Genomic DNA, 26,129 nt, shown 5'->3' with positions numbered 1-26,129 from the left:
GGTGAAGAGAGCCTGAAACCACAGAGCTTTGGCAGCTCAGCCCAGCCACAGCTGGGTTTTATGTCATTAATGTGCACCAGAACTTGGCTAAAATTGGTGTTTTGGGGCATCTGGTGCGGTACAGAGAAGGCTGGAACATGGAATTTCCTGCAGAAATAGGGATCCCTGCAAACAAGCAAATTAATTTATTTTAGTCCTTGTTTGAAGTAGAAAAACATCTGGGATTGATGGGTACTTTAAAGTGGTTAAAATGCACAGTCAAGCAAATGGCTGCTTCAGAGAACAATATTAAAACCCAAAAATCACCCAAACCTTTTGGTCTCAAGCTCTATATTTGGGGATTTCTGCACTCTCTGAAGATGATCATGGCAGGGAAACAGAGAATTGCAGCTTTTCAGGCCAGAGAATGCAGAAGCAGAGACCCTTCCAGTGGGGGAGGAACCTAATTAATATTTCATTCTCCCTCCAGACACCCACGTGGAATTTCTGGTGAGTAGGGGGCTTTATAATCAAGGGCATAGGCCATTCTTTAATACATTTTAAAACCAAGAATGTTCTTTCCACTGTCTCACTTTTGAGAAAAAAAAAATCATCTGCATATTGCTGAAGGAATAATAAGATTCCAAATGAATTAAAGTGTGCAGTTCTTGCCAAAAACTTAAATTTGAGATCTCAGCTTTATTTCTTAATAAAATTAAAATATTAATTACTTGTTCATAATGAGTTAAGGCTTCCTGGTAAAAACCAAACCTGGCTGGCATTTTTTAATATTCAGTGCCAGCAATTAATCTTGCAATAAGTTGTAGGGAGAAAATTCCCTGGAATATATAATGAAAGTTTAAAGAGCTTTTTGTCTGGAATGACAACACTTCCCTTGAAGGAATGCAAGAGCAATAAGTTTTTACACCAGTAAAAGCTGTCTTATAAAATATTACTTTTAAAAGAACTTTTTCTTTTTTCACAGTTTTCTTTTCACATCCAAAATACAGAAGCAGGAACTGAAATATCATTTATGACCTATTAGGAATCAAGGAGAGGGATTTAAATGGTGCCAACAATTTGCTTGTAAAGCTGATTGAAAGTGGGAATTCAACTCAGAGCGGGGATGTGACAAGCAGGCCCTGGAGTTACCACTTTTAGTAAAAAAAAAATTAAAAATATAGTTTATATCTTTAAATTTGCAATGCTTTCCATGCTGTACGAACTGGATGGATAGATAACCAATTCCTTAATTTGAAATGATCATTTTAATAGATATATTTGTGCTTAAACACCTCACTGTCTCCTCTGACAGTGCTTTCTCTGCATGTCCAAAATACACTTCTCTGCCTCAATCCAGCTGGGGTTGGCTGGGAGTTAACAGGAACATTGTTTTTCAGGCTCCTGTGCTACAAAATCCTAACTTTAAAGCAGCTTGTGATGCTCTTCCCACCCATGCACGTTTGTCCCTCATTCCACACTAATTTTGCAGTATCACCGTGCTGATTTATGGAATTTTCCCTTGGAAGAGAAGGGTGAATCCCTCACTAACACTCAGGCCAGCCCATGGCATCCTCACCCTTCTGGATGTTGTTTGTCAGGGCTGACCACAAAAAAACCACAATTCTTGGTTCCTGCAAAGTGATTCCTGTGCAGAATCTCTCCCCTGTTCTGTGGGAGCTTCCCAAAGGCTGTGCCAGGCTGCTGCAGCCTCAGCCTGCGGCTGGGTGATGTTTTTGGTACAGCTCAGGTAATTCTTCAGTGTGAGCTCTGCTGGGTGAGGGGTGAGAGAAGCAGGGGAACATCCCTGGCAAAGGAGGAATTTAACGGGATCCTCCTGGGTTTGCGTGTTCTGATGAAATCAGGCCCATCACTGAATGTTTTTACAAAAGGAAATCCCACCTCATGGCCAAAGCTATGAGAGGATGGGTGGAACCAACCTCCAGCACCTGCAGAGCTGCAGCTCTGGCCAAATTCCAAATCCAGGGCTGTTCCCTGCCCTGGATTTCCAGGATTTCGTGTGCTGCCTGTGTTTTGGATGCCAGAAATCCAAGCCTCCTGCTGGAAGGTGATGGGAGCACATCCCTGAGGATGGTGCAGGATTCCCATGGAAAACACCCAGCTCTGGTGTCCGTGAGCACTGGAAGCTGCAGACACAGAAAAATCTGTTAATACCTTTCAATTCTCTGTAACGATTTACCTGAGCTGAATGGGAATGTAACTATGGGAATGCATCTACAAATGAATTTTTATTTTTAAAGAACATATTTTTAAAGAACAAGCACAAAGAATGCAGCACCAAGCTGGTGCAGCACCAAGGAGGGTACCTGGCATTCCTTCCACTCTTCCAGGGATCAGTTTCCATGGCTGCAGGAGCCAGGACTTGCACACACATTCACTAAAAACAAAATAATCGGTGACACAGACAATTCCTGGCCTGTGGAACTGCAGCTCTGCCGTTGCCTCAGACAAACTCATCTTTGTGTTTTGTTTCCCTCCAGGCTGCAAAAGAAACCCAGCAGACAGCCAACACCAAAGTGAGTAGGAGGGTTGAATTATCTGTGCAGTGCAGGAAAAGGGGGATTCTTGCTGGCATTTTCAGTCTCTAAAGGTTTAATTTCTTTATCTGGGTGCTGGGTCTGCTGTGTCTTTTGCTTCCTCTGCTGAAGGAAGCAGGGATGAAGCTGAGCAGGGAGAGGCGGTGCTCACCTGCCCCAGGTGATGCCTGAGCGTGCTGGATTTGTTCTCCACAATATCCATGTCCTTTTTATTGCCAGAGCCCTGAGCAGCCTCCTGTCACCTGTGTCAAGGCAGACAGAAATGTCCCTCCCTCCCAAGAGCCGCCGGCCAAGCAGAACCCGAAAGCTCCGGAGGCCGCGACCCCTGCGCAGGGAGTGACCACTGAAACCCCCCGGGAGGCCACCAAGGACAAGGGCTCGGCCACTCCTCTGCCCCTGAGCAAGCTCTTCTGGAAAAAGGTACAGGATCTGGGAGCTGGGCAGCTCCCTGCAGGGCTTGGAGTTCATTCCAAGGTGCAGCAAACCAGCCAAACCCACCACGGGCAGCGGCTCCCATGTTAAACATCAGGAGCATGAATTGATCTGTGGTGTTTTTCTTGTTTTTATGGAATCAGAAACGTTATTCTCTCTCAGTTCAATGCTTCTGTTAAATATCCCCCAGAGATCACAGCATTCTTTACTAAAAATTATCACTGATAAAGCGCTCAAACCTTTCATTTCTTTGCTGTAAATGTCTGAAAAGCTGGGATCATGTGGATCTGTTCTTACCCAGCAGAAAATGTTCTGTGACAGAGCAGGTCAGGCTTTAAGTTTGGGGCCTCAATTGCTTGGGAAGAGAACATTGTTCCTCAGGTTAAATAAAGATTTTAACTAAAATTAGAGCTAACTCTAAAACCACAGCTTGTTTCCATGATCCTTATGGCTTACAAGCTGAAGTTTATTCATTCTTAATTTCATTTCATAGAAGGGCTGTATGAAACTTCACTGAGTCACTGGATGTTGAATAACTGCATTTCTGGCTTCTGCTCAGGCTCAAATCCCAGAAATTTGCTGCTTCCAAACACCCAGATGCCTTTGAGTGGCTGCTGCTCCTGCAGCTTCTTTAGCTGTGTTTTCCCACTGGAGATGCAGTTCGGATATTTTATTTATGTTTAAAAAATGAAGGTGTTTAGATATTTACAGAGTAAATATCTATTTTACAGCGTAAACATGCTTGAAAATAATCAAAGCTTCAAACATTTGCCACTTGGGACTGAATTTCCCAGGGAACTGAATAAATCAGGTGCTTGGAATGAGGGGAAAGTTGGGAAGAAGAGGGAGAGGGAGGTTTTTTCTGTAACTGTTATTGCTACAGAATTGCTCCTCCTCTGAGAAGTCCGGCTTATTTGAAAGCAGAGCTGGGAAAGCAGGATGTGTGCTGAACATCAGGATGAAATAAGGAAAAGAAGAGGCTTTCTGGCAGGCTGCTGTGTGGAGTTTCAGTGTAAAACAGCAATAAATCTGATCTGAATTCAGTTATTTCATAATGAAGTATCAAGATCTTTTTAAAAGAGAGAAAAAACATGCAAGAAGGGAAACTTCTCAGAGATAAAGTTGAATTTGGTACCTGCCCTGAGCATCTCTCACCCTGTAAAAATCTTCAGTTCTGGGGTCTCCAACCCCTCAGGCCATAAACCTCGGACCAAAATTGTCTTTCACTGCTGATGGTGATAATTAGCTGATAATGCTGGGTTTAATTCCTCCTGCATCACCCTCAGCTCTTTATGTCAGGGGAGAGAACGTTTTGTAGGGAATTCTCCACGACTCCAAGCAGATTTTGTTGCATCCGAAAATCCTAAGGGCTGATTAAAGCTTTTACACAAATGTGCTGAATTTACAATAGCCTGTGAAATGTGAACTTTCTCAAATGAGCTCCTTTCTGCTTGCTTAGAACTTCTTGGCTCTGGGATCCTGCTGAGACCAAATGTTTTTGCAGAAATTCCCTCCAGAAAACTGCAGTAGAGAACTGAATTTGGTCCTAAGGAATTTATTTAAAAAAAAAAAATCTGCCTGTTTGGGCATTGAATCCTTTACCTGTAAAAGGCTGATGTGGCTTTACTGAGTTTTCTTGGATGAGAATAATATTTTATATTTCTTTTGTTGAAAGACCCTGGTGACCCAGTCAGCTTGAAATGAAATAAAATTAAGAGAGATGTATAAAAAACTGAAAGGCAACAGGTTGGCCTCAAAGTCAGCTTGGTTTGAAGATTCTGGGGGTATTCTGCAGTGAATTTATTTTTTTCTGGCACATTTAATGCACTGTCCTTTTGTTAGGACAGAGAATCCAAACTCAAATAGGTGGAGAATTCAGAGTCAGGAGCTGCTTTGCTTTTGAACTCACAAACAGCAACCACAGCATTCAATAGACCCAGGATTCAGCTCCAGCTCCTCTTTCCAGGCAGTCTCTTAAATATCCATCTTCTGATGAGCTTTCACTTCAGAGTGCAGCTAATGAAGTGCCTGTCAACACGTGGCTCTTAATGCTGCTGCTCTGCCTGCAGATGAATAAATATGGAAAAGGAAAATGAAAAATTCCTTATTCAGCCTCTCAGCTGGGAGCCACTTTGTATTTGCCCCATTTCCTGATCAGTTTTCATGAGAATTTTCAGAAGTGTTACTCAAATATTTGCTGTGCCAGCAGTTTTCTTTTTTCTTTTTTTTTTCAGAAGGAATACTAATAGGGAATTACAGCAGGCAATTTCCAATATTTGTGTTGGAAAGCTGCTTTGAAGGCCTCGTAGATATCTGATCAGGGCAGAGAAACATGATGCTTCACATTTATCTGATCAAAGCAGGCCAGGCCAGGGTGGAAGGTGATCAAGGCAGAGTTATTTCGACTGCTCTGGGATCTGTCTTTAAAAGCAGATGTGTTTGCTTAAAAACCTTGAATTTTAAACAACTTTTGACATGCAACTGCAGGAAAATCATGCACATTTTACTGATGTGCAAACAGCAAACTGGTTAATTACTGGGTGAAGCAGAACATGGAATCCCAGAGTGGTTTGGGTTGGAGGGACCTTAAATCCCATCCAGTGGCACCCCTGCCATGGCACCTTCCACTGACCCAGGCTGCTCCCAGCACCTCCAGCCTGGCCTTGGGCTCTCCCAGGGATCAGGGGCAGCCACAGCTGCTCTGGGAAAGCCTGCCAGGCCCTCAGCACCCTCACAGGGAGGAATTTCTTCTGTATATCCAACCTAAATTTCCCTCCTTTCAGTGTGAAGCCATTCCCCCTTGTCCTGCAGAAGAATTTCCTGAAGAAATGTGCAAAAAAATCCCAGATACTTTAAACAAGTCAATCTCTGAATAGCTGACTAACCCTCATTTAGCTGGACAGTGCTTTTTGGAGGATGGCATTTGGTCCCAGGGTGCTTTTGCTGCTTTGGTGCCACCAATTGCAGTGCAGAGCCAGAGCTGCAGAGACAAAACTCCTTTGGGATGCAGCAGCGTGATCCCAACCTGTCCCCTCAGAGTGATGAGATCCCAGGAGCTGAACTCTGCTTTACTGAGCCACTGTTTCCACTCTGCTCTGAATCATTTCCTTCCAGCAAATAGATGGGGAATTGATGATATGGATGTGGGAATAGGCAGAGATCCAGAGTAAAATTACTACAGATTGATTATCTTGAAGCTGTTCATAAATATAAATTAAATCTACAATTCCACAGGGAAGCGGGATGTGCTGCAGCCATCTCAGGCAGCAGGGGATAAGGAATATTTATTCCCTCATCATTCTTCTCCCTGCTGCCCCACCCCCAAAATGTTGTTTCTTCCACAAAAGAGGAGTCAGGAACAAAACAAAATCTCTCCTGCTGCTGTAGGAGTCCATGGTGAGTGCCCTTCCTGAATGTGGAACTCCCTGCAACTTAAAAATGTGACAGAACTAAAAGGTGTAATAACAGAACCAAAAGGAGTAAATATATTGCATGGCTTCTGGATGAAGGACTAAATAAATTGGGATTTTATTTGCTCAGAAGGGGAAATGACAACAGCACACAGAAAAACTGCAGTAAAGGGGAGTGGAAAATATCACCGTTCACTATAAAAGTGACAGAATCCAAATAAAGGAATGTGGTGACAAATAAGAATAAACAAGTGGCAGGACAGGGGAAATGGCTTCAGACTGACACAGAGGAGGTTTATTTGGGATATTGGGAAGGAATTCTTCCCTGGAATCACCTCAGGAGGTGAGGTCCTGACACAGATCCCAGAGAAGCTGTGGCTGCCCCATCTCTGGAAGTGTCCAAGGCCAGGTTTCAGCAGTTAATAGTGTCCATAGTGTGTTTTAAAGAATCCTAATTCTGCTTTGAAGTGCAAGTTCCTGAGTATGATTTTTCTTCTATTTACTGGATTTACTTTGGCCTCATCTCCTCAGGACATCACTGTGTGTAATTTCACATTCATTCTTTTTACATTGTAATCTAAACTCGATTCTTGTGCTTGGGAACTGCAAGTCAAGGAAGGTTATTTCTGTCATTCATTCTAACATTTATCTCCTCATTTTCAATTGGGATTAATCAAATCCTGAAGCAACACAAAGAGAACAGTGAAGCTGAGGATGCTTTTATGCCTTGTTTGATTGTAAATTTTTTTAAAAAATCAACCAACCCCTCAGGGATTGAGTGTGGATGTTTTTTCCACTTTGTTTCCCAACCACAGAACTCGGAAGAAGCAGAGACGGTGAGCAATGAGAAGGCAGAGGCGGCTCTGGAGGCGGCGGCTCCCGACAGGGACGAGAGCAAGAGCTCCGAGAGCACCGAGCTGAAACCGCGAGGGGCGGAGAGCAAAACGCCCAAAGCAAACCTGAGGAAGTTTTTTAAGCTGGTAAGAGCAGTTTATCCCTTCTGAAGCTCAGAGGGCTGGGGGCGAGGCTTGGAAAGCGCTTTGCCTTTGGGAGGAGGGCGCAGGGATGCTCGGGGTGGGTGAGCGGCGCTGGGGATGCGCGGCTGGGATTTCTCCCCGCATCCCCCCGCGCATTCCCCGTCCTTCATCTCCCTCTCGCGGCTCCTCCCGGAACGGCCCGAGGGCTCCGCTGGCCCTTTCCCCTCCCAGGGAACCCCAAGGGTCGCCACACCGAGGATGCTCCGTGTCACAAACCGCATCCCCCGGTGGGATGCTCCCGGAGGATCCCATCTCCAAAGCCGCCTCCAAATCCATCTCCCGCTGGCCACGGCACTGTCGGACCTCGCTGTGCTATGTCCTGTCCTGTGCTGGCTCCGGGGACTTGTGTTCTTAGTGGCACAACTTTTTCTGGCAGTTTAGGTAGGTTGGGTGAACTGGTAGGTGAGAAGAAATGAGGGAATCACTCCTGCAAAGCCCCATCAGGTGGGAAAAAGGGAAGGCACAAAGTAGAATCTGATCCTGCTTCCTTTTACACAAATGTGCTGAATCACAATAGCCTGTGAAATGTGAACTTTCTCCAATGAGCTCCTTTCTGCTTGCTTAGAACTTCTTGGCTCTGGGATCCTGCTGGGACCAAATGTTTTTGCAGAAATTCCCTCCAGAAAACTGCAGTAGAGAACTGAATTTGGTCCTAAGAAATTTATTTTTTAAAAAAAATCTGCCTGTTTGGGCATTTAATCCATTACCTGAGGAATTCTGAGGAATCTGAGGAATCCTTTACCTGAGGAATGAGGAAAATTGTTCCCAAGCCATCTGCAGTCCCTGTGCTGCCCTTCTTCCCAACATAATCCAACTTTTAGGCAATAAATAGCACTTAGAATCAAGAATAACCATTTTATGTTGTCACAACTCTTCATGAAAAGGTAGCAGGGCTGGCTGTTCCCATCTCCTCCATTTCAAATCATCCCAATCCACCCTGCTTGCTGCAGAAAACTTTTTGGGAAGCTTTGGCCAGCAGCGAGCCCAAGTGCCCAGAGGCAAGGATAAGAGGTCAGCAGTGCTCAGAGAGAAATCCTTGGGGTTGTTTTGTCCTTGTCTCACTGGCAGCAAGAGGGAGCTTTGTCTAGACCTCGAGGTCTTTACTCTGTTATTTTTGGTTAAAAATAGTAATAATGATAAAAATACCAGGTGGGTTAGAGAGGCTGGCTAAAGCAGGATTGTTTATATCTGGCTTTGGAGTGTTTATAGGGGGAAAGGTAACACTGATTGCTGTTAGAGCAGAATTTTTAGTTTTCTAAATGCATTTGAGGACTTGCTAAAACACAAATGCGGAGTAGATCTTATCACAGCCCATCTTTGTGCACTCTGGACGGGTTTGTCCCAGCACAGATCACACTCCTCCCGTGCAGATAAAGCTCCACCAGCACAAACACACACCAGCCTCAGCAGTGGCACCTTCCAGGGACAGCATTTTCCCCACAAAAGCCATCAATTGTCATGGAGTGGTTTAATTCTCTCTCCTGCTGCTGCCACATATTGATTTTCGTGGTTTCATAGGAAAATCAGGCTCTGGGCTGCAGTCACCCCATCTGTGGGATCAGGCTGTGCCTCACGTTACAAATGCAGAGCTGCAGCAAACCACAATTCCGCCTGAGATAAATTTAGAACAAAAGTCACATCCTTTCATTGTTTTCATTGAACTCCTGCAATGAAAAATGACATTTAAATTTGGGCACTCTGAAATCCTGCAGTTTGTTTTACGCTTTGCTGCTGAGCTCTGTGGTTTCTGTAGCACCCAGGAGAACACCCTGAACCCTCCAACACATTTTTAAACACAAATGCTCATTCCTGTTGTCTCTTTTGTAGCACTAATTGTAACTTAAGCTTAACCTAATTCTCACAAAGCTTGTACTATTTACTCAGTTTGATCAAATGGGGGTTTCTCATTTTTATATCTAGATGGAAATGGGATTTTACCTTAAAAAGATATTTCAGAGTCAAGATTTGCTCTGAGTGACCTTCCAGTGCTGCTGCCTCAGGCTCTGCTTGGATTGTCCTGGCTGGGAAAAGTGGGAACCAAGGAGAATTATTATTCGGAGATTTAAGGAGTGCAGGAATAAACTGGAAAGCAAAAATCAGGATTAAATATGAAAACATCTTTCTAAAGCTGAGTGGGCTTTAATTATTCACAGCACATGCATTGAGTAGGGTGGAGAAATAGAGAGCAAGTCCCAGTAGGTCTTGAAGGACAGATTTGGCTCTGAAAAGCAAGGAAAAACTCTTTCTAGAAAATTCCAGCAGCAGGGCTGACAGCAGGTTCTTGTTTAGTGGCTGAAATGATTCCTTCTTTCCTTGATGGGAAACCTGACTGGCAAGAGACAATCCACAGAACAGAACCAGCAAAATCCACCCTGGAGATGGGGATATTTCCAAAGTGGAGCTGCTGAAATTCCTTCAAACTTTACTCCTGTGAGTTTTCATCCTGACTGAATGCCTCAAACACAACCCTTTGTGATTTTAGTCAGTCAAAGGTGATGGAGGGACCCCCAGTTCAGAAGAGGGAGATGGTCCCAGCCCCAGACACCACGTAAGTGGATTTTTTCTTTTTTGGCCTGGACTTTTCATCCTCTGATGGTGGATTCCTGTCACCTTCCACACAGCTGAACCTCTTGAAATGTAAAAGTCACTGAGAGAAAAGTGCTGCACTCACTGAGCTTCATATATTTACACACAACTTATCTGATTCTTTTATCTATTCATAATATTAAACAAGATTTTAAAGAGTCAGCATATTTTTTATTTTTTTTTTAAAAAAATCTTTTTCCGGATATGTTCCTTTTCTTAAAATAATTACTGTGTTTATGGTCAGTCTTCTTCCTCTTTTGCTGCTTTTTGACTTTCTGCAAGCACTCAGGCAGTGGAACTAAATACACACAGAATTATTTTTACTTTGTTGATTTACTTGTCTTCCGAGGAAAGAATTATTTAGGTGGAAACTCTAAAGAAGAGAAATGAAAGTGAGAATGAAAAGTGTTCACTGCAGTGTAACAAAAGCCATGAAAATATTTGTTTCCTGATCTGTTTTTGTTTCTTTCGTTCTGTGTTCATAAAATCTAAACCCAACCTTTGGGTGTGGTATTTGCATTCTATTCTTGATGGCTTTTAAAATGCTTCAGAAAAAAAACATATTTTCATTAGAAATACAAATTCTGTTAATTTGAGAGCCAAACCCTCATCTGCTGCAAGTGAAGATATCCAGAAGAATTCATCTCTCAGTAATGAGAGATAAAACAAGGTTCTGTGTATAAGCAGTTTCCTGTAAGAGCAAATCTGAAGCTGCATTCAAAACTGACATTTCAGAATTTCCTGTTTCAAAGAGCTGTAAAATTATATCTCTCTCTTCTTATTTTCACAATATCTGATGACACCAAGGTTAATTTTTGTGAATTATGTCTCTAAAAACATCCTAAATATAGAAGGGCCTTGTCTTGTGACACCTAATCCTTATTTCATACAGGAGTTTTGTGAAGTGATCTGGGTAAGACACCAGAAGTTTCAGCCCTGGATCTATTTTATTGTTTTAAAGAGCAGCCAGCTTCCTTCCATTTTTGTAAATCAGTTTATTGTTCTTCCTCCTCTCCCTTGCCCTGGTGTAAAGTAGAACAGTTTTATTCCACAGAGGAGCCCAAGGAAAACTGGATCTGCTGCTGACTTCTTCCTTTTTTGGGGATTTCTTTGAAAGGAGTTCCTTCAGTTATGCTGCAGTGTCTCTGGAATGCTGTGATTCTTCTCCCCTTCCCATCCCTGCCCCTCTGCGCCCTCCAGAAATTTCAGCACCGCTCCAAAAATCCTGCGCTTAAAAATCAGCCTTGGACCAAGGTCTCCTGTGAGATAAGGAGGAAAATGCTGTCCATTTTTCTTTCTTTATTTCAGTGCAGTGCTAATGTCGAGGGAGGCAAAGCAAACTGCCAGGAGCAGCTCTGCCTTGGAATAAGGAGCATTAACATCTTTCATTATTCATAGGCCTCACTCCGCATTTCCTGAGCTGCTCCCGTCAATATCAAATATGCCCATTTCCTGCTTTTCAAGGTTAATATGAAACACCTCAAAGAGATTATCTGATAGGGTTTGAGTTGGGTTTTTTTTTTTTGCCTGGAAAATGCATTATGAATATTTTTTAAAACGTGTTTTGTCTGCCTTTCATCAAAGGCCCCACCTGCTCTCAGCCATGGGGACCGTTCTGCTCTGGCTGCAGCGCAGTCTCAGGCACGTGTGGGGAGGGAAACTCTAATTTTACACCCACAGAGCAAAGCCACAGATTTCACAGAGTGTTTCTGAGGGTTCCAGGCTCTTCTGGCCCCTTTGAACTCAGCTGTGTCTGGGCTCAGTCCCAGAGCTGTGGTTGGTGCTGCAGAGAAGGTGAACGTTTACAATTTCACCAAAGAATCACTTCAAAGGTCAGCTGAGGCAAATTCCAGTGAGAAACCAAGAGCTGGGGCAGCAGCTCAGAGCTCCCAGAGTTTAACTGAGCCAGAGACAACATCGAATTCCTTGTGCTGGGAGAGCTCCTGCATCCCCTGGGCACTGCCAAGTGTCCTTTCCCAGGTGGGGTGGCCAGGACACAGGTGGGGTGACCAGTACATAGGTGGGGTGACCAGGACACAGGTGAGATGGCCAGGACAAAATTTAGGTGACCAGGACACAGTTTAGGTGGCCAGGACACAGGTGGGGTGACCAGGACACAGGTGAGATGGCCAGGACAGAGTTTAGGTGACCAGGACAGAGTTTAGGTGGCCAGGACACAGTTTAGATGGCCAGGACACAGGTGGGGTGGCCAGGACAGAGCTTAGGTGGCCAGGACACAGGTGGGGTGGCCAGGACACAGGTGGGGTGGCCAGGACAGAGCTTAGGTGGCCAGGACACAGGTGGGGTGGCCAGGACAGAGTTTAGGTGGCCAGGACACAGGTGGGGTGGCCAGGACACAGTTTAGGTGGCCAGGACACAGGTGGGGTGTGTGTGGTGTCTGTGCAGCCCCAGACCTCCCCTCTGCTCTCCTCTGACCCCCTGAATCTGCTTTGATGAACTCTAACTCTGCTGATCCCCTCCTTCATGTTCTCCTGCACAAACACAAGCTGCTGACTGGATTTTTTACATCTAAGAACAGAGAAATCCAGGTGTGAGGAAATATTTACCCACTTATATCTATCTTTGGAAAAAGAAATAATTCCAAAAGCTCATACTCAGTGGAGGAGTTGAGTCTGAATGTATTAAATGGGTTCTGTGATTTAAACATGGAATTTTTTTAAGATTGAGTAGCGAGAAAAGGTGAATTGAGTGAAAAAGGCAAGCAGTAGGATTGTTGTCCACTCTCATTCTTGTTTCCCCAGAATTAGACAGGCTCCAACATTTTTTATTTTTAAATACAAGAGGTGTATTTGCATTGTGTTCCTCTAGAGTTTCTGCTTTCAGGGTTTTCTCTGAAATCATGAGATGTAAAAATGTTTTTGTTTTGAATGAAAGCTAAGCCTGGCGTGTGAGCACATAACCCCAGGCCTTCAGAAGAACACCAAATATTTCAAGACTAATGGTAAAATTCCCAAAGCTGGAAAAATACACAGCATTAAGCTAGGGCCATGGCCTGAGGGCAGATGTGAGATTTCCAGCTTTTCAACATGGCAAATTTGTGCTGTTTTAATGATGGTAATAAGTAAAGCCATATGGGTTTGGTGGGGGTTTTTTTGTTTGTTTGTTTTTTGTGGGTTGGTTTGTTTGTTTGTTTTTTGGGTTTTTCTTTTAATAAGAAAAAAGAAAACCCTATTTGCAAACAGATTTCCTGGCAAAAACACCCTCATTTACTACTTCCCAAACAGTGACAATTTCATTGTCTGATCCTTTGTTTGCTGTGGGGCCTTTGATGTCAGGCAGACAAAATCCTGTGATTTTTCTTGTGTGAACTTCAAATATATCCTGAACTTCTCTGAGTTCCAGAATCTTCCCCTTTACTCTAGACAGGTGCTTTGTGATTGTGCTTTTTTTGGAAGATTTCCCATCTCTTCTTTTGCACTTGTACATGAAATTTTCTATGATGTTTTGGCTTTCCACAGCCAAACCCTGTGTTGTTAATTTTTGGGTGGAGTGTTGCTCGTTCACAGGCAATTTGTTTTCATTCTTTGCTTTATGGGGTCTTTTGATTTTTTATCCTCTCTCAAATCTTTTCCTTGCACTTTCTGGGTGCTTTCCCTGCTTGGGGTGCAATCACTGGGGTATTTCAGTGGGCAGTGACTGTGCAATGCTCTCTGCCTCCTCCAGCAGACACATCAGTGAACTTGTTCCACGCAGGGATGGTTTGATCTCGCAGTCTTTGCTCATGGAATTGCATCAGCTCCCTGGGAGCCCTTCCCTGAGCCAACACTGCAGGAGCTCATCCCAGCCCCTGTAAATGAAAACCTGCTGGGCAGCAGGACGATTCCTCCCTGCCAGGTGGCCTTGCATTTTTTTAATTACTTTTTATCCCCCCTAACATATTTATGGATCTCCTTCTGATCTCTTTCTATTCCCCACTAAAAATAACCCCTGCTGGGAACCTCTGCAGACTTTAAACGCCACAGAGAAGCCTCTTGCCCCATCTGAGAGCGACCCTGGGGGCCAAAGGAGCAAAGAGAGCTCCAAAGACAAGAAGTCCTCGGTGGAGCTGGGCAAGCAGAAGGGCAGGGAGCAGCCAGAGCCCCGGGAGCAGCCAGCAGCCGACCCCGACTCCATCCAGAACGGTGGAGACGCCAAGGAACCCTCCTACAAGAAGACAGAGAAGAGGCAGTCCCTCGGAGGCTTTTTTAAAGGCCTTGTACGTTCATTTCTCTTCCTTTTTTAGCCATTTTCCAGCTGATCCATGGGGGATTTGTGCATCAACTTCACCAGCAGGACTTGGGCCAAAGAGCAGCAAGATTTTGGGGACAGAAGGAAAATTCAGGCCTCAGGGTGCAGATGGAGGCAGGGATGGTTTGCCCAGGGAGAGCTGGAATTGTTGCCACAGCGCTGGGTTTGGGGTTCAGGCCTTGGCTACGGGGATGAGTCAAAGTCCCTACAAATTACAGGGTGTTAATTAAGGGAAAGTGGAGATGGGGCTGGTTCACCAGAGCTGGCGCATCCCTGCCAAACAAAATCCCTGCAAACCAAAATCCCTGCAAACCAAAATCCCTGCAAGCTCAAAATCAAGGGAGGGGATCAAAATCCAAACTCCTTCGTGAGTTTTACAAGAGACACAAATTCAGAATTCTTCCAGAAAGGGAGATCTGAAGGAGTGAGGAAACACCTTCAAAATTCATGAAAGGCACAGAGAGGCAGGAAAGGTGGCTCAGATTGAAAGGGCAAGAAAAGCTTTTAGATCAAGGGAGGAGATAGTGAGAGATAAAAAGACCATTTGAGGAATGAACCAGAATCAATGTAGAGGAAGTAGAGGTGTTCTGTAGGATTTATTTGTTTTCTGCTCACCTCAGTTTGGCAGCCCCTTATCTTCTAGAGATTATAGAGAGTGCTCCTGCAGCTTCCCTCTCCCATTAACTCTTAAAAAAAAGGAATTTTTGACAACAGTAATGTTGATTTGGTCAGTTTATTGTGCTTTCAAAGTGGCAGCAAATCATGTAGCAATGAGGTCTGAGTATGGGAAAACTCTCATGGAAAATTATTACCTGTCTTTGAATATCCCCAAGATTACCAAGAGCTAAGAAACTCATTCTGCAATGCTAAAAAAATAATTTCCTCATCTCCTAGGTGATCAGAAGGTGTAATCATTGATCTGAAAATGTTAGATCACACACACCAACCCATGCCAGCATGGCCAGTTCAAGATAACAGCTCGATTGTCTGGGAACAACTCAGCAGAAAAATCCAGATTTTTGTTGATCAAATGGGAGCAGGAGGGATTGAAGGGGGGATCCAGCAGCTCACCCAGCCCATGCTCACTGAACAGCTCCTATTCTGTATTTTACCGTCACCCTCTCCTGGATCCTGATTCCCCTGGGAATGGCACGGAGCAGGAATGCAGATTAGAGCACTGCAGCTCCAGCCTCTGCTCCCAGCTGGGCTAAAAATGCTGAAATCTTGGCTACAAATGCTGGAATTTTGGCTACAAATGCTGAAATTTTGGCTACAACTGGAGCCATTCACGCAAGCAAACAGCATCACTGCCCAGCTGCAGGCTTTGAGCACAGATAAGGTTGTTCCTATGGTAAAAGAGATTAATTTATAAGATGTAGCAAATGTATTTAGGGAGTCTTTGAAAGATTAGATTAGAAAGAAAAAAAAAGGGGAAAAAAAAGATTATTAACATTGTTTCCTGAGCTGGAATATCTCATAGTCCAGTTGTCAGAAGCTGGGAGTGCTCAGCACATGGAAAGTATTTGGATTTATTCTGAGCAGAGTATGTGCTGCACTGACCCAGGCTTCTCCTGAGCAAAATTTGGGGAAGAAAATTCTCCAGTACCACGATTTTGCTGTGTGTGCACTTCTAAATGCTCTGCTCAAACCAGCACGTTCCAGCTTCACTGTCACAAACCCTGAGCTGGTGGTACCTGAGCTCCTGAATCCCAGGGCAGAGCTGGAATTTGTCCGTTAAAAAAGGCAGAACAAAGTTCTTTGTTTCACACCGGGCTTGGAAATTCCAGTTCAACAAGAATCATCAGCCAGTCTGATCTTCCTGCTTTAATCAGCAGCCACCTTGAAAATGGGTGCAGCAGGAGACTGCAGTGAGAAAATAATGTAAAATGAGTGGTAAATGAGGCAAAATGGGGATTATCTCCCACGAGCCTTTTCTCCTTCTCCTCCCTCCAGCCCTTTACAGGAGGAAAGGCAAATTGTATCAGTTTATTCCCTAGCTGGGTTTGGCAGTGACTTCATCCTGCTCTGACAGGAGCTGGAGCTGGCACACCCCACTGCTCCTGTGATGGGGGAAATCTTCACCTGATGTGGAAGCTTTTAGGGTTTCTGGGTGAATTTGGGATGAGTAGCTCACTTAGTATTGGTTGATGGATAAAACTTGGATTTGTTGCTACCTATAAATGGCCAAACCCTTTTATTCTGCACTAGAGCACCCTCCAAAACTCAACATCAGGGGAAGCAGAAGCAAAGCCACTGCAGCCAGCTGAGCTGCACAAGGTTACAATCAGTTTTAGATGGGATTTTTTTAGTCCATTGTGATTTTTGGCCGCTCTTTTTCATCCTTAGATCCTTCAAGGTGAAAAATTAAAAGAAGATCAGTGAGGTGGAGCCTTATCAGTGTAAAAACCTTGCTGATTCTACTTCCCTGAATGGGATGAGGAAGTGGAGACCTTTCACTCTCCATGTGAAACACAGAATCATCCTGAAGTGGTGACTCAGGTTTCCAGGAAAGGACAATTCACACATTATTCTGCCTGGTTCCTATCTTAGGGAAAGCACAGAGTCACCTTTAGCTTGGTCATGCTGGATTTTCTGCTTAGCAAGGCACGATTTGGGCTACAAACAGCACTGACACCCCACAGTGGTAACAGTGACCTCAAACACTGTTTGTGGGTCCGTGTTGCTGAAGTTTTGGCAGCTTCAAGGCCAGCAAAATTGGGTCAAGCACCTTAAACCAGAGCCAAGTTTTTATCAGTTAATGAAAAATGTAGTTGGTATAGTTAGAGCTATACATTTCCTTCATCTAAGCTGGATTAGTGTCTTGGAGCGGTTCCAAACCCAGAATTAGGTTTGCAGTGTAAAAAAAGCTTTATCACTCAAACATTGTCGAATACCTGTCATGCATAAAAGTATTTAATGTTCCTTTAACCTAGAGCAGAGCAGGGCTGGCTATAATACACCATTCATCATGCTTGAAGGACTCTTAGCAGGCTTGCAGTGAAGCGTTTAGGGCAGGGAAATTTTAGAGAAAGTTATGCCAAAACTCCAGTACTACAGACACGCAGCAGCCTGGCTCTGCTATGTGAGCCCAGCTCCTGAAAACAATTGTTTCCATGCCAATTGAGACAATTCTATTAAAATAACCCCCACATTTAGGCAGAGTCACAGGCAGGAATTTCGTGTGGTTCTCATGATGCAGATGGTGCTCGTATATTTGTGCATATTAAATAAAGGGCAAATGAAGAGAAGCAGGGAGATGAAATCAGTGGGAAAGATCTGGTAGCAAAAGTCCAAGACACCAATCCAGACCTGACCATTCTGAAACGCTTGGAAATGTTTCTGAAGGCGTCTCTCTTGTTCCACAGGGCTCCAAGAGGATGTCGGATGCAGAAGTGCAGACAGATCCCGTGTCCATCCTCCCCGCTGGGAAATCCAAGTAGTGCCCAGCTGTGGCTGCTGAGGGGAGGCTCAGCAGCTCTCTGGGAGCTCCTGGCAGCAGAAATGCCTCCTTTTCCTTCCCACGGCTCTCAGCAAACGCCTGAGGCTGAAGCAAACACCGGGGTACCATTGCAGCTTGTCACTGGCAGGTTTGTTCCTCACCTGGAGAAAGCAGCTCTAAAGACCCCCAAGAAATGTGTTTAATGTAAGGTGGTGTGGGTGGTTTGAAGTGTGGAGAGGGGAGAGTAAGTCAGGCACGAGGGTGGCAGAGAATTCAATAAATGGCAGAAAAACAAAGGACATGACAAAGGAGGGCAGCGAGGCACGGGCAGAGAATCCTCCGCGTTAGAGAGCTTGAAAGCAGCCAGGAAAAACACAAATCCCCTTGGATAAATCTTCTGCTTCCATGGAACAACAGCTGAGTCACTTCTGGTGGGGTTTCGATGGAGCTGAAATCAAAGCTGAACCCTTCAGCCTGAGAGAATCCGTGGTGATCAAGTCCTGCTTCCTGTTGGTTATTAATGTAAATTAAAACGCTAAAATGCAAAGGCTTGAGGTGATTGAGGCAGCTCCTCTCTTGGCCGGGCGAGGTGGGATAACAAATTAAAAGCTATTTAAAGTTCTAATAGGACACAAGAGGGCACCCACGTCCCCTAACGCCGGGCTGTGCCTGCCAGCCGGGAATTAATGGTCCTTAGATCATAGGAAACTTACTTGTTCATCCTGATATTTGTTTATAGTCGTAATTAATCCTAATAAAAACCAAAATCAAAGCTGCCCAGGCAGCTCTCTGCTTCACAAGACTCCCATAATAACTACAGTTAATAAATTTTACAGAAAATTAAGATTTCTGTTCGTTCAATCCTAGCCTGTACAGGGAACCAGGGGCCTGACATTTTAATCAACACTGATCTTAATGATACAATACTGTATATTTTGACATCCTTATCTTTAAATAAACTAATACTTATCCTTTGAAAAAAGAAAAATCAGTTGCTGCTTTAATTTTCAAAGAAAGGTTGTTATTTACATCCCTGTGGTCTGATGACTGATGTGACATTATGGCATAAATCAGCACAGGCAGGCCTTGCCTGTGGAGGGAATAAATGTTATTCTCTCTTTATTTGAGTGAAGATTACACCTGGAAAGCAAGGGAGAATTCAGAAAAAATCTGCAGAATTATGTTTCTAACTAATCAGAGAGGACAGAGGTGAAAAGGTCCTGCAGATCAGCGGGATTTTTGCAAACCTGAAGGTGTCCAACCAAAACTTGCTGCTGGCTCTGCACCCAGAGAGCACAGACCAAAGGTTCTTTAGTTAAAATTGCATTTTCTGTCCCCTTTCTGTCCCACTCCCTGGCACTTCCAAGCCATATAAAGGGCAGTGAACCCGTGCTGATTGCTCACAGCTTTCCAGCCTGATCCACAGCCCCCTCCTTGGCCATCTGGGCAGGACCAGAGACTCCTGCCCATCCCCAGCATGAATGAAAAATTGGGGTTGTTCTGTCCAGCTTTGCTCCACAAAAATAAAGAAATAAAATGAGGCTTTGTCTACATGACATGAGATTGAAGTGAATAAAGCCCACACAGGGAAAGGACCCCGGTGGCTGCACTGGGGTGTGGGAGTGCCAGATGTGAGACAGGGGCTGTGATCAGAGCTGTGTGATCTGTCATCCCATACTGCTGTGGTTACCTCAGCAATAGTATTCCAGTAATTTCCAAATAGAAATTATGATTATGGTCAATTATATTAGCATTGAATCACAGAGGGACATTAAAACTCACCCAGTGCCAGCCCTGCCCTGGCAGGGACAGCTCCACTGTCCCAGGTGCTCCCAGCCCTGTCCAGCCTGGCCTTGGGCACTGCCAGGGATCCAGGGACAGCCCCAGCTGCTCTGGGAATTCCATCCCAACCCCTCCTCACCCTCACAACCAGGAATTCCTCCCCAGTATCCCACCTGACCCTCCTCTCTGTCAGTTTGAAGCCATTCCCCTGTCCTGTCACTCCATCCCTTGGAAATCCTCTCTCTCCATCTTCCCTGCAGCTCCTTCAGGCAGTGGAAGGCCAAAATGAGGTCATTCCAAAGCTTCTCTTTTCCAGGCTGAAAATATGGAATATATATATATATATTACTATATTATAGACTGTGTGGATGTTAATTAATGCTGTAATTTGGACAGAGCAGGCCTCCTGTGGAGGAGAACATCTCTCCTGCTCTGGGAGCAGGCCCATGCTGGGGGCACTCTGCGTTCCCAGGCGTTCAGGGCTGCTGCCCCCTGCTCTGAGCCCATCACTTGGCAAAGGGCTGATTTGAGGGATCAGGAAATGCTCTTGGCAGGGAACAAGCCAAGGGAGTGTGGCTCTGGGTGCCCTCTGTGCTCCCATTGCAGAACAAATGAAATAATGCTGAGAGCTGGCACTGCCTCCATGCAGAAACTGCCTGGGTTTGTTTGGTTCCTCCTGCCAACAGCAGCACCAGCAGCTCTGAAGAAGCCACTCAGCCTTCCCACAAAGCAGCCACACGTGGAAGAGGGACACAAGAGGAAGAAAAGTCTTGGGAGAAGCATCCCCAGCCCAGAGGAGTTCCCACATTCCATGCCATAAGAAACGTTAAAGTGTGGCTTTCATGTCCGGGCCCAGGAAAGCTGAACGAGTCATTTGGAAATCAAAGTTTGGGACAGGCTGCAGCCCAGGACAAAGGAAAAGAGCAGCCAAGGCACTACACTGCATTTAGAGCCCTTTGACAACAAATAAACTCTGGTTTTATGCACAGGATCTTTGGAGCAGATCACACTGATCAATGATCTCAGGGCGTGTTTCATTTGGGCATTTTGGATGGATTTTAAGCCTCTGGTAAATATAAAAGGGACTGGATCAAAATTGCAAGTTTTTGTGTCAGAAATGCTGGCTTAGAGCACACAGAGGTTTATTTGCCCCTGAGAAGGAGCAGGTTCCCAGTGAGATTCTCAGTGCCTGGTGTCCATCCTGCTGTTCCCAGGAGTTGAGCTCCCATTCCCTGCATTCCCAGGGTGGGCTGCAGAGCAACAAACTCCTCTGGGAGTGCCTAAAAACCACAAACTCCCTCCCTTCTGACCATTCCAGACCCGTGGCTACCCTCAGAGCGGGGAGTCTGGCCAGGATCTTGCTCCTTGGGAGTTTAAGATCCTTCACTTTAGGAGCTGAGTCTGTTCCCACTGAGGCCGGAGCTGACTTCCAGGGTTTGTGTTTCACAGCTCTGCCCCCAGAACTGCACCTGAATGCCTTTTCAGATGTAAATGTTCACAGATGGCTTTGAAGCCACTCATGCAACAAAATGCATGGTTTCCTGCATGGAAGGATGAGGAATACCTGCAGGAGATAAACACAGAGGGGTTGTGGCTGTGGGGACTGACCCCATGGTGAGGCTGGAATGGCTCTGAATTCTCTTTGAGAATATCAGTAAAGAATCTGGATTTGTATAGACTCCACCTCTTCTGGATAACACACCCTGGGATTTACCGGCAACTTCAGCAGCTCAGCAGTTCTGAGAACACAAAAACAGGAAACTCTGCAGCAGCCCTGACAGAGGCTGAAGATGCAGACAAATTCCTTAAAGTGGTGTCATTTTCTGACAACAAATTATCAAAAGCCTCGAAGAAGAATAAACCTCTTATCACCACTCTTTGCTTTTACTTAATCATTTCCTATTAAATCTGCCACCTGCTGAAGGGCAGAGGAAAGAACCTCCTGCACAGGAAGCACCAGAGGTTTGAGTTTAAACCGGAAAGGGACAAAGTCCAAACTCTTTCTTTATCACATCCCAGAGCGAGCAGGTGATGCAGAATGCACCAGTGCCCCTTCACCTTTACACACAGCAAGGTCCTTTATTCTCATCACAGGGCACAGGGAACGGGGAGGACACACTGAACACAATGGCATTTAAAACACAATTACAATTTTGTAAACTCATCTTTGTCCACCAAGTTCAGGGATGTCTGGGATTGCTCCATTGGAGTTGTTTGGAAAACAGAAGGGAAATGGGGATTAAGGTGCAGAGTTTTCACTTTTCTTTGCTGTCAGCAGTTTCGAGTCCATTGGAAAAATAGATTCTGAGCTGGTATAGCTGAAATTTTATTGCTTTGGTAAATGAAACTGAAGTAGCTCAGAATGTTTGGACTCTGTCATCACAGGAAACTTTCTCTTTTGAGCCCTGGCATTGGCTGCCTTGAGTGAAGGAAAAGAATTGCTTGTGAAAAATTTGCTTGTAAAATTGAGCTGAAGCAATCTTTTTATATATTTTTTTTTTTAATTATTATTTTTAACAACTGCTTCACATAATGAAAAAGGCACATAATTATCAAATACCCTGTTCAGGAACCCTTCATCAAATTCAGTAATCAGGGCTAGATAACTTTATTACTCCTTGTTTATTGCCACAAAAGGCTGTATCAATATTCACAACCCCAGTCACAGAGCAGAACCAGCCTTAGGTGTTATAGAAAAAATTCTCTTTATCCCAAGAACCCAGGATTGGGCCCCACCTGAAGGATTTTGGTGCTTCCAGCAGTGAGTGGGGCAGCCCTGCCAGAGACAAGGCAGCACAGATTTCATTCCAGTGACACTAAACCCATGCAAAGGCTTTTATTGCCATTGTGACTACACCTGAAAGTAACTTTTCGGCTCTCTTCTCCCACTTTGTTGCCTCCACACAGTCCTACCATAGTAAAAGTGGCAAATAAAAATGAGGTTTTGTCCATGTCAATCTGCTGAGGGGGGGCTGCAGGTGCCAAGGGGCGCAGAAGGGGTTAAGGACTGCCCTGGGGTCAGCCCAGTTGGGTTCATTTGGGAGGTGATGAGAAGGTTTAATCCTCTGAAAGGGATGGGGAAGGGACACAGAGCTCCCAGGAGCTGCTGGAGGAGGGACTGGCTTTCCACAGGAGCAGGTAAGAGCTGTGCCCAAGCAAATCTGGGCTAGATTTGTGCATTTGGTGCCTTTTCAGTCTTTTGGTGGCTTCCCAAGGGGACAGCAGTGCTTGACAAGGTTTTATGGTTCAGGTTTATCTGGAATTCCCCTGTGGTTTGTAGGGTGATACCCCTGGAGTCTGTGGGGTGTTTCCCCCATGGTCTGTGGGGTGTTTCCCCCAAGGTTTGTGGGGTGTTTCCCCCATGGTCTCTGGGGTGATTCCCCCAAGGTTTGTGGGGTGATTCCCCCATGGTTTGTGGGGTGATTCCCCCATGGTCTGTGGGGTGTTTCCCCCATGGTTTGTGGGGTGATTCCCCCATGGTCTCTGGGGTGTTTCCCCCATGGTTTGTGGGGTGATTCCCCCAAGGTTTGTGGGGTGTTTCCCCCAAGGTTTGTGGGGTGTTTCCCCCATGGTCTGTGGGGTGATTCCCCCATGGTCTCTGGGGTGCTTCCCCCATGGTTTGTGGGGTGATTCCCCCAAGGTTTGTGGGGTGTTTCCCCCAAGGTTTGTGGGGTGTTTTCCCCATGGTCTGTGGGGTGATTCCCCCAAGGTTTGTGGGGTGATTTCCCCAAGGTTTGTGGGGTGTTTCCCCCATGGTTTGTGGGGTGTTTCCCCCATGGTCTGTGGGGTGATTCCCCCATGGTTTGTGGGGTGTTTTCCCCATGGTTTGTGGGGTGTTTCCCCCATGGTTTGTGGGGTGATTCCCCCAAGGTTTGTGGGGTGATTCCCCCATGGTTTGTGGGGTGATTCCCCCATGGTTTGTGGGGTGTTTCCCCCATGGTTTGTGGGATGTTTCCCCCATGGTTTGTGGGGTGATACCCTTGGCTCCATCCCCACCCTTTGGGAAGTGCTGCCCACTTGTACCCCAGCACATCCCTCTGCTCTCCCATCTTTTTGCTGGAAGCCAAAATGTGGCTTTAGATGCCTAATTCAACCCTGAAAGCATAAATAACTCTGACCTCCTTAAACATCTATTTAAATGTGAATTTAGTAGAGCCTCGAAGTACAGGGGAACATTTATCACATGAAATAACAAGTTTTTAAAGTTGTCTTTCCCTGTAAAATGTGCTGGGAAGGAGGGGATGTGACACTAAAGCCTCTGAGAGACCCAAACAGGGCTGGTATTGAGAGTTTTGATATGAAAAAATGATGGATTTCAGCACATCCGCATCAGAAAAGCTTTCTTGGTGAAGGAAATTATGAAATACTCTTTCTTGGGTTAATCTTGGTGGGTGATTTTCTGTGTTTTATTAATTCTCAACAAACAAAATCCTCAGCATCACTTAAGTTTGTAACTGCCTTGATTAAGAGATTAGGAAATGGTGTAGAAGGAGCCTGAACATTCAGAGCACCCAGGGGCTGTGGCAAGGTGAGGGTTAAGGGAAATCTCCCTTTTTTCTCTGTGTGTCAGGCTCAGAGCTGACCTGCAGTGATGTAACATAATATGGACACCGAGGCTTTCACCAAACGTCACTTTGAAACAAAGCATGTGCTTTTGGAGAAAGTTGTTTGTTTTAACCGAGCCCAAAATTAAGCATTCATCATCTTGTCTCCTGTACAGCACATTGTTCTAGCTTGGAAAAAAACTGAAACAGAGCCATATGCTGAAAGGGGAAGAATTCAGAAAAATTTCCTCACTTTCCATCCAGTCTGTGCCTCATTTTTTGAGCTTTAAGAGGAGGGGGGAAATGGAATTGCTGTAGACAGGGCAAAGATGGTAGTTGCTATTCCCAGTGCTTTGCACAGAGTAGGTGCTTTCAAGAACTTGGAAACAAACATTGCACTAAAATTACTGCTGGTTACTGGCAGAATTGCTTGTAAATGTCTGTATTCGAGGCTGGAAATAGAATTTAGGGGTTTGCAGAACGTGTTCCTCAGGCTTGTTGTTCACAGATGTAGCTTTGTTCTTACGGGCACGCGGCTGCCAAGAATTTCCTAAGCAACTTCTGATTATGCAGACTTCAAATTTGGGGGGGTTCTGCTTGTAATTCCTCCAAGAACTGAATATTTCATAAATGCTGATTCTTTGGCAGTGAAATGTTGTGAAGGTCACCCCAAACTGACGTGGTTAACTCGTTTTCAACTGCTCCTTTAGCTTGAATTTACTCCTAATTGACTCTTGATAAGATCGTGCTGTTAGTTCCTATAAAAGGTGAAAAGTATGATGTTAGTTTGGAACTGGATTTGGAAGTTTGGGGACAAATCACTGATTTTGTGGAGTACTATCTGTTTTCAATTTATTGTTGGACTCCACATATCAACCACATTTATCTAAGTACTTTTTTTATATCTGACTTCTTAATGCATTTAGTTGAGCTCTGCCCTGCCAACAAGAGAACACAAAGTACTCCTGAAAGATCTCAATTTGCAATCTGAGATAGTTAAAAGTAATGTAGCAGCCTAGTTGCTATCACCAACAGCCATCTCAGCTATTTAAAGTGAGATTTTTATTCCAATTGCTAGCCTGAATTCAGATTTTGCTGTTAACTGTCTATAGACAAAAATTAAATTAAAATTAATTGGCACTTTTTGCAAGCTAATGCAAAAATCAGCCATGATTGACTTCATGACTTCAAATCAGCCACCTCCAGGAGGAGAATGCTTTATTCTGCCTACACTTGTTTATCCTTCTTGGATGTCTTGGGGGATTTTTACACTCAAGGCAGAGTTATAGAGACAATAAGAGCGACATCCACTGTTTGATTTCCCTTTTCCCAGCATTTCTTACACCTGAGCTGTTTCTCCAGCAGCCAGGTTTGGTACCAGAGCCCTGATTCACCCATGGCAGGTGAGATCCACCCACACTTAGGCAAGACTTTTTGCTTTTTCTTGATTTTTTTCTTTATTGCATATTTAATTTCCATCACCAGAAGCAGTCCTGAGCTGTTTGTGGTTTAATATCCATCCCAGCAGGAGCTTCAGGCTGGGCCAGGTGATGAGCAGGGTGGAGAAGCTGCTGCCCTGCAGGGGAGCTCAGCTCAGGTGGGACAGCGAAGGTGCCAAAAGGGAGGTGCCACCCTCACCTGCAGGACCTGCTGTCAGCAGTGAAATATTGAAGATTAAGCAGAGAAAACAATGGTGGCTATTGAAAAATCAGATTATTGCTGTTGTGAGTGTGCTCTGGCAGGGCAGCCCTGCCCCAGATGGACACTGCTAAAGGCAGGAATCAAACACCAACATGTGCTCCAGGCAGAAAGACACCCCGAGCTCCCTGGTGAGCAGGGGAACTCTTGGGTTTATTTTTATATCAGAAAAGTCAGCTAGATTTGAAGATTTTTTTAGGCAGTGCTGGTTACCTGGAATTCTGTGTTATTCTCACAAATTCCAATCTAACCAATGCAAAATACAGTTGAATTTTTTTTATTTTTTTCATAGAAAAAGTCTAATGCATGAAGCTGGGCTCACACAAAGTCTGGTCACTCTTTCAGGCAGGTTTCAATGTGTGGCAGGATAATTCAGATGTCCAAAAGTGCCTTGTTTTACTGTCTTTAAATGGGTG

General features: G+C 44.8%; 1 protein-coding gene across 8 annotated transcripts in view; it reads left to right on the top strand.

Annotated features, from left to right (window-relative positions):
- BCAS1 (brain enriched myelin associated protein 1) overlaps positions 1-18,668 on the top strand; it is a 37,341-nt gene extending 18,673 nt beyond the window's left edge. For 7 of the 8 annotated variants that reach the window (XM_058850809.1, XM_058850808.1, XM_058850811.1 and 4 more), the window contains 6 exons: positions 2,481-2,516; positions 2,757-2,957; positions 7,195-7,359; positions 9,899-9,964; positions 13,970-14,218; positions 17,616-18,668. In XM_058850809.1, the coding sequence (XP_058706792.1) occupies positions 2,481-2,516; positions 2,757-2,957; positions 7,195-7,359; positions 9,899-9,964; positions 13,970-14,218; positions 17,616-17,690 (792 nt within the window). In that variant the 3' untranslated portion in view covers positions 17,691-18,668. The remainder of the gene's footprint in view (positions 1-2,480; positions 2,517-2,756; positions 2,958-7,194; positions 7,360-9,898; positions 9,965-13,969; positions 14,219-17,615) is intronic. The other variant, XM_058850813.1, reaches the window with a different exon arrangement.
- Positions 18,669-26,129: the final 7,461 nt, after the last annotated feature.

Source organism: Poecile atricapillus, chromosome 15 (assembly GCF_030490865.1).
Source record: "Poecile atricapillus isolate bPoeAtr1 chromosome 15, bPoeAtr1.hap1, whole genome shotgun sequence".
Taxonomy (NCBI): Eukaryota; Metazoa; Chordata; class Aves; order Passeriformes; family Paridae; genus Poecile; species Poecile atricapillus.
This window is presented reverse-complemented; position numbering and strand designations above follow the sequence as displayed.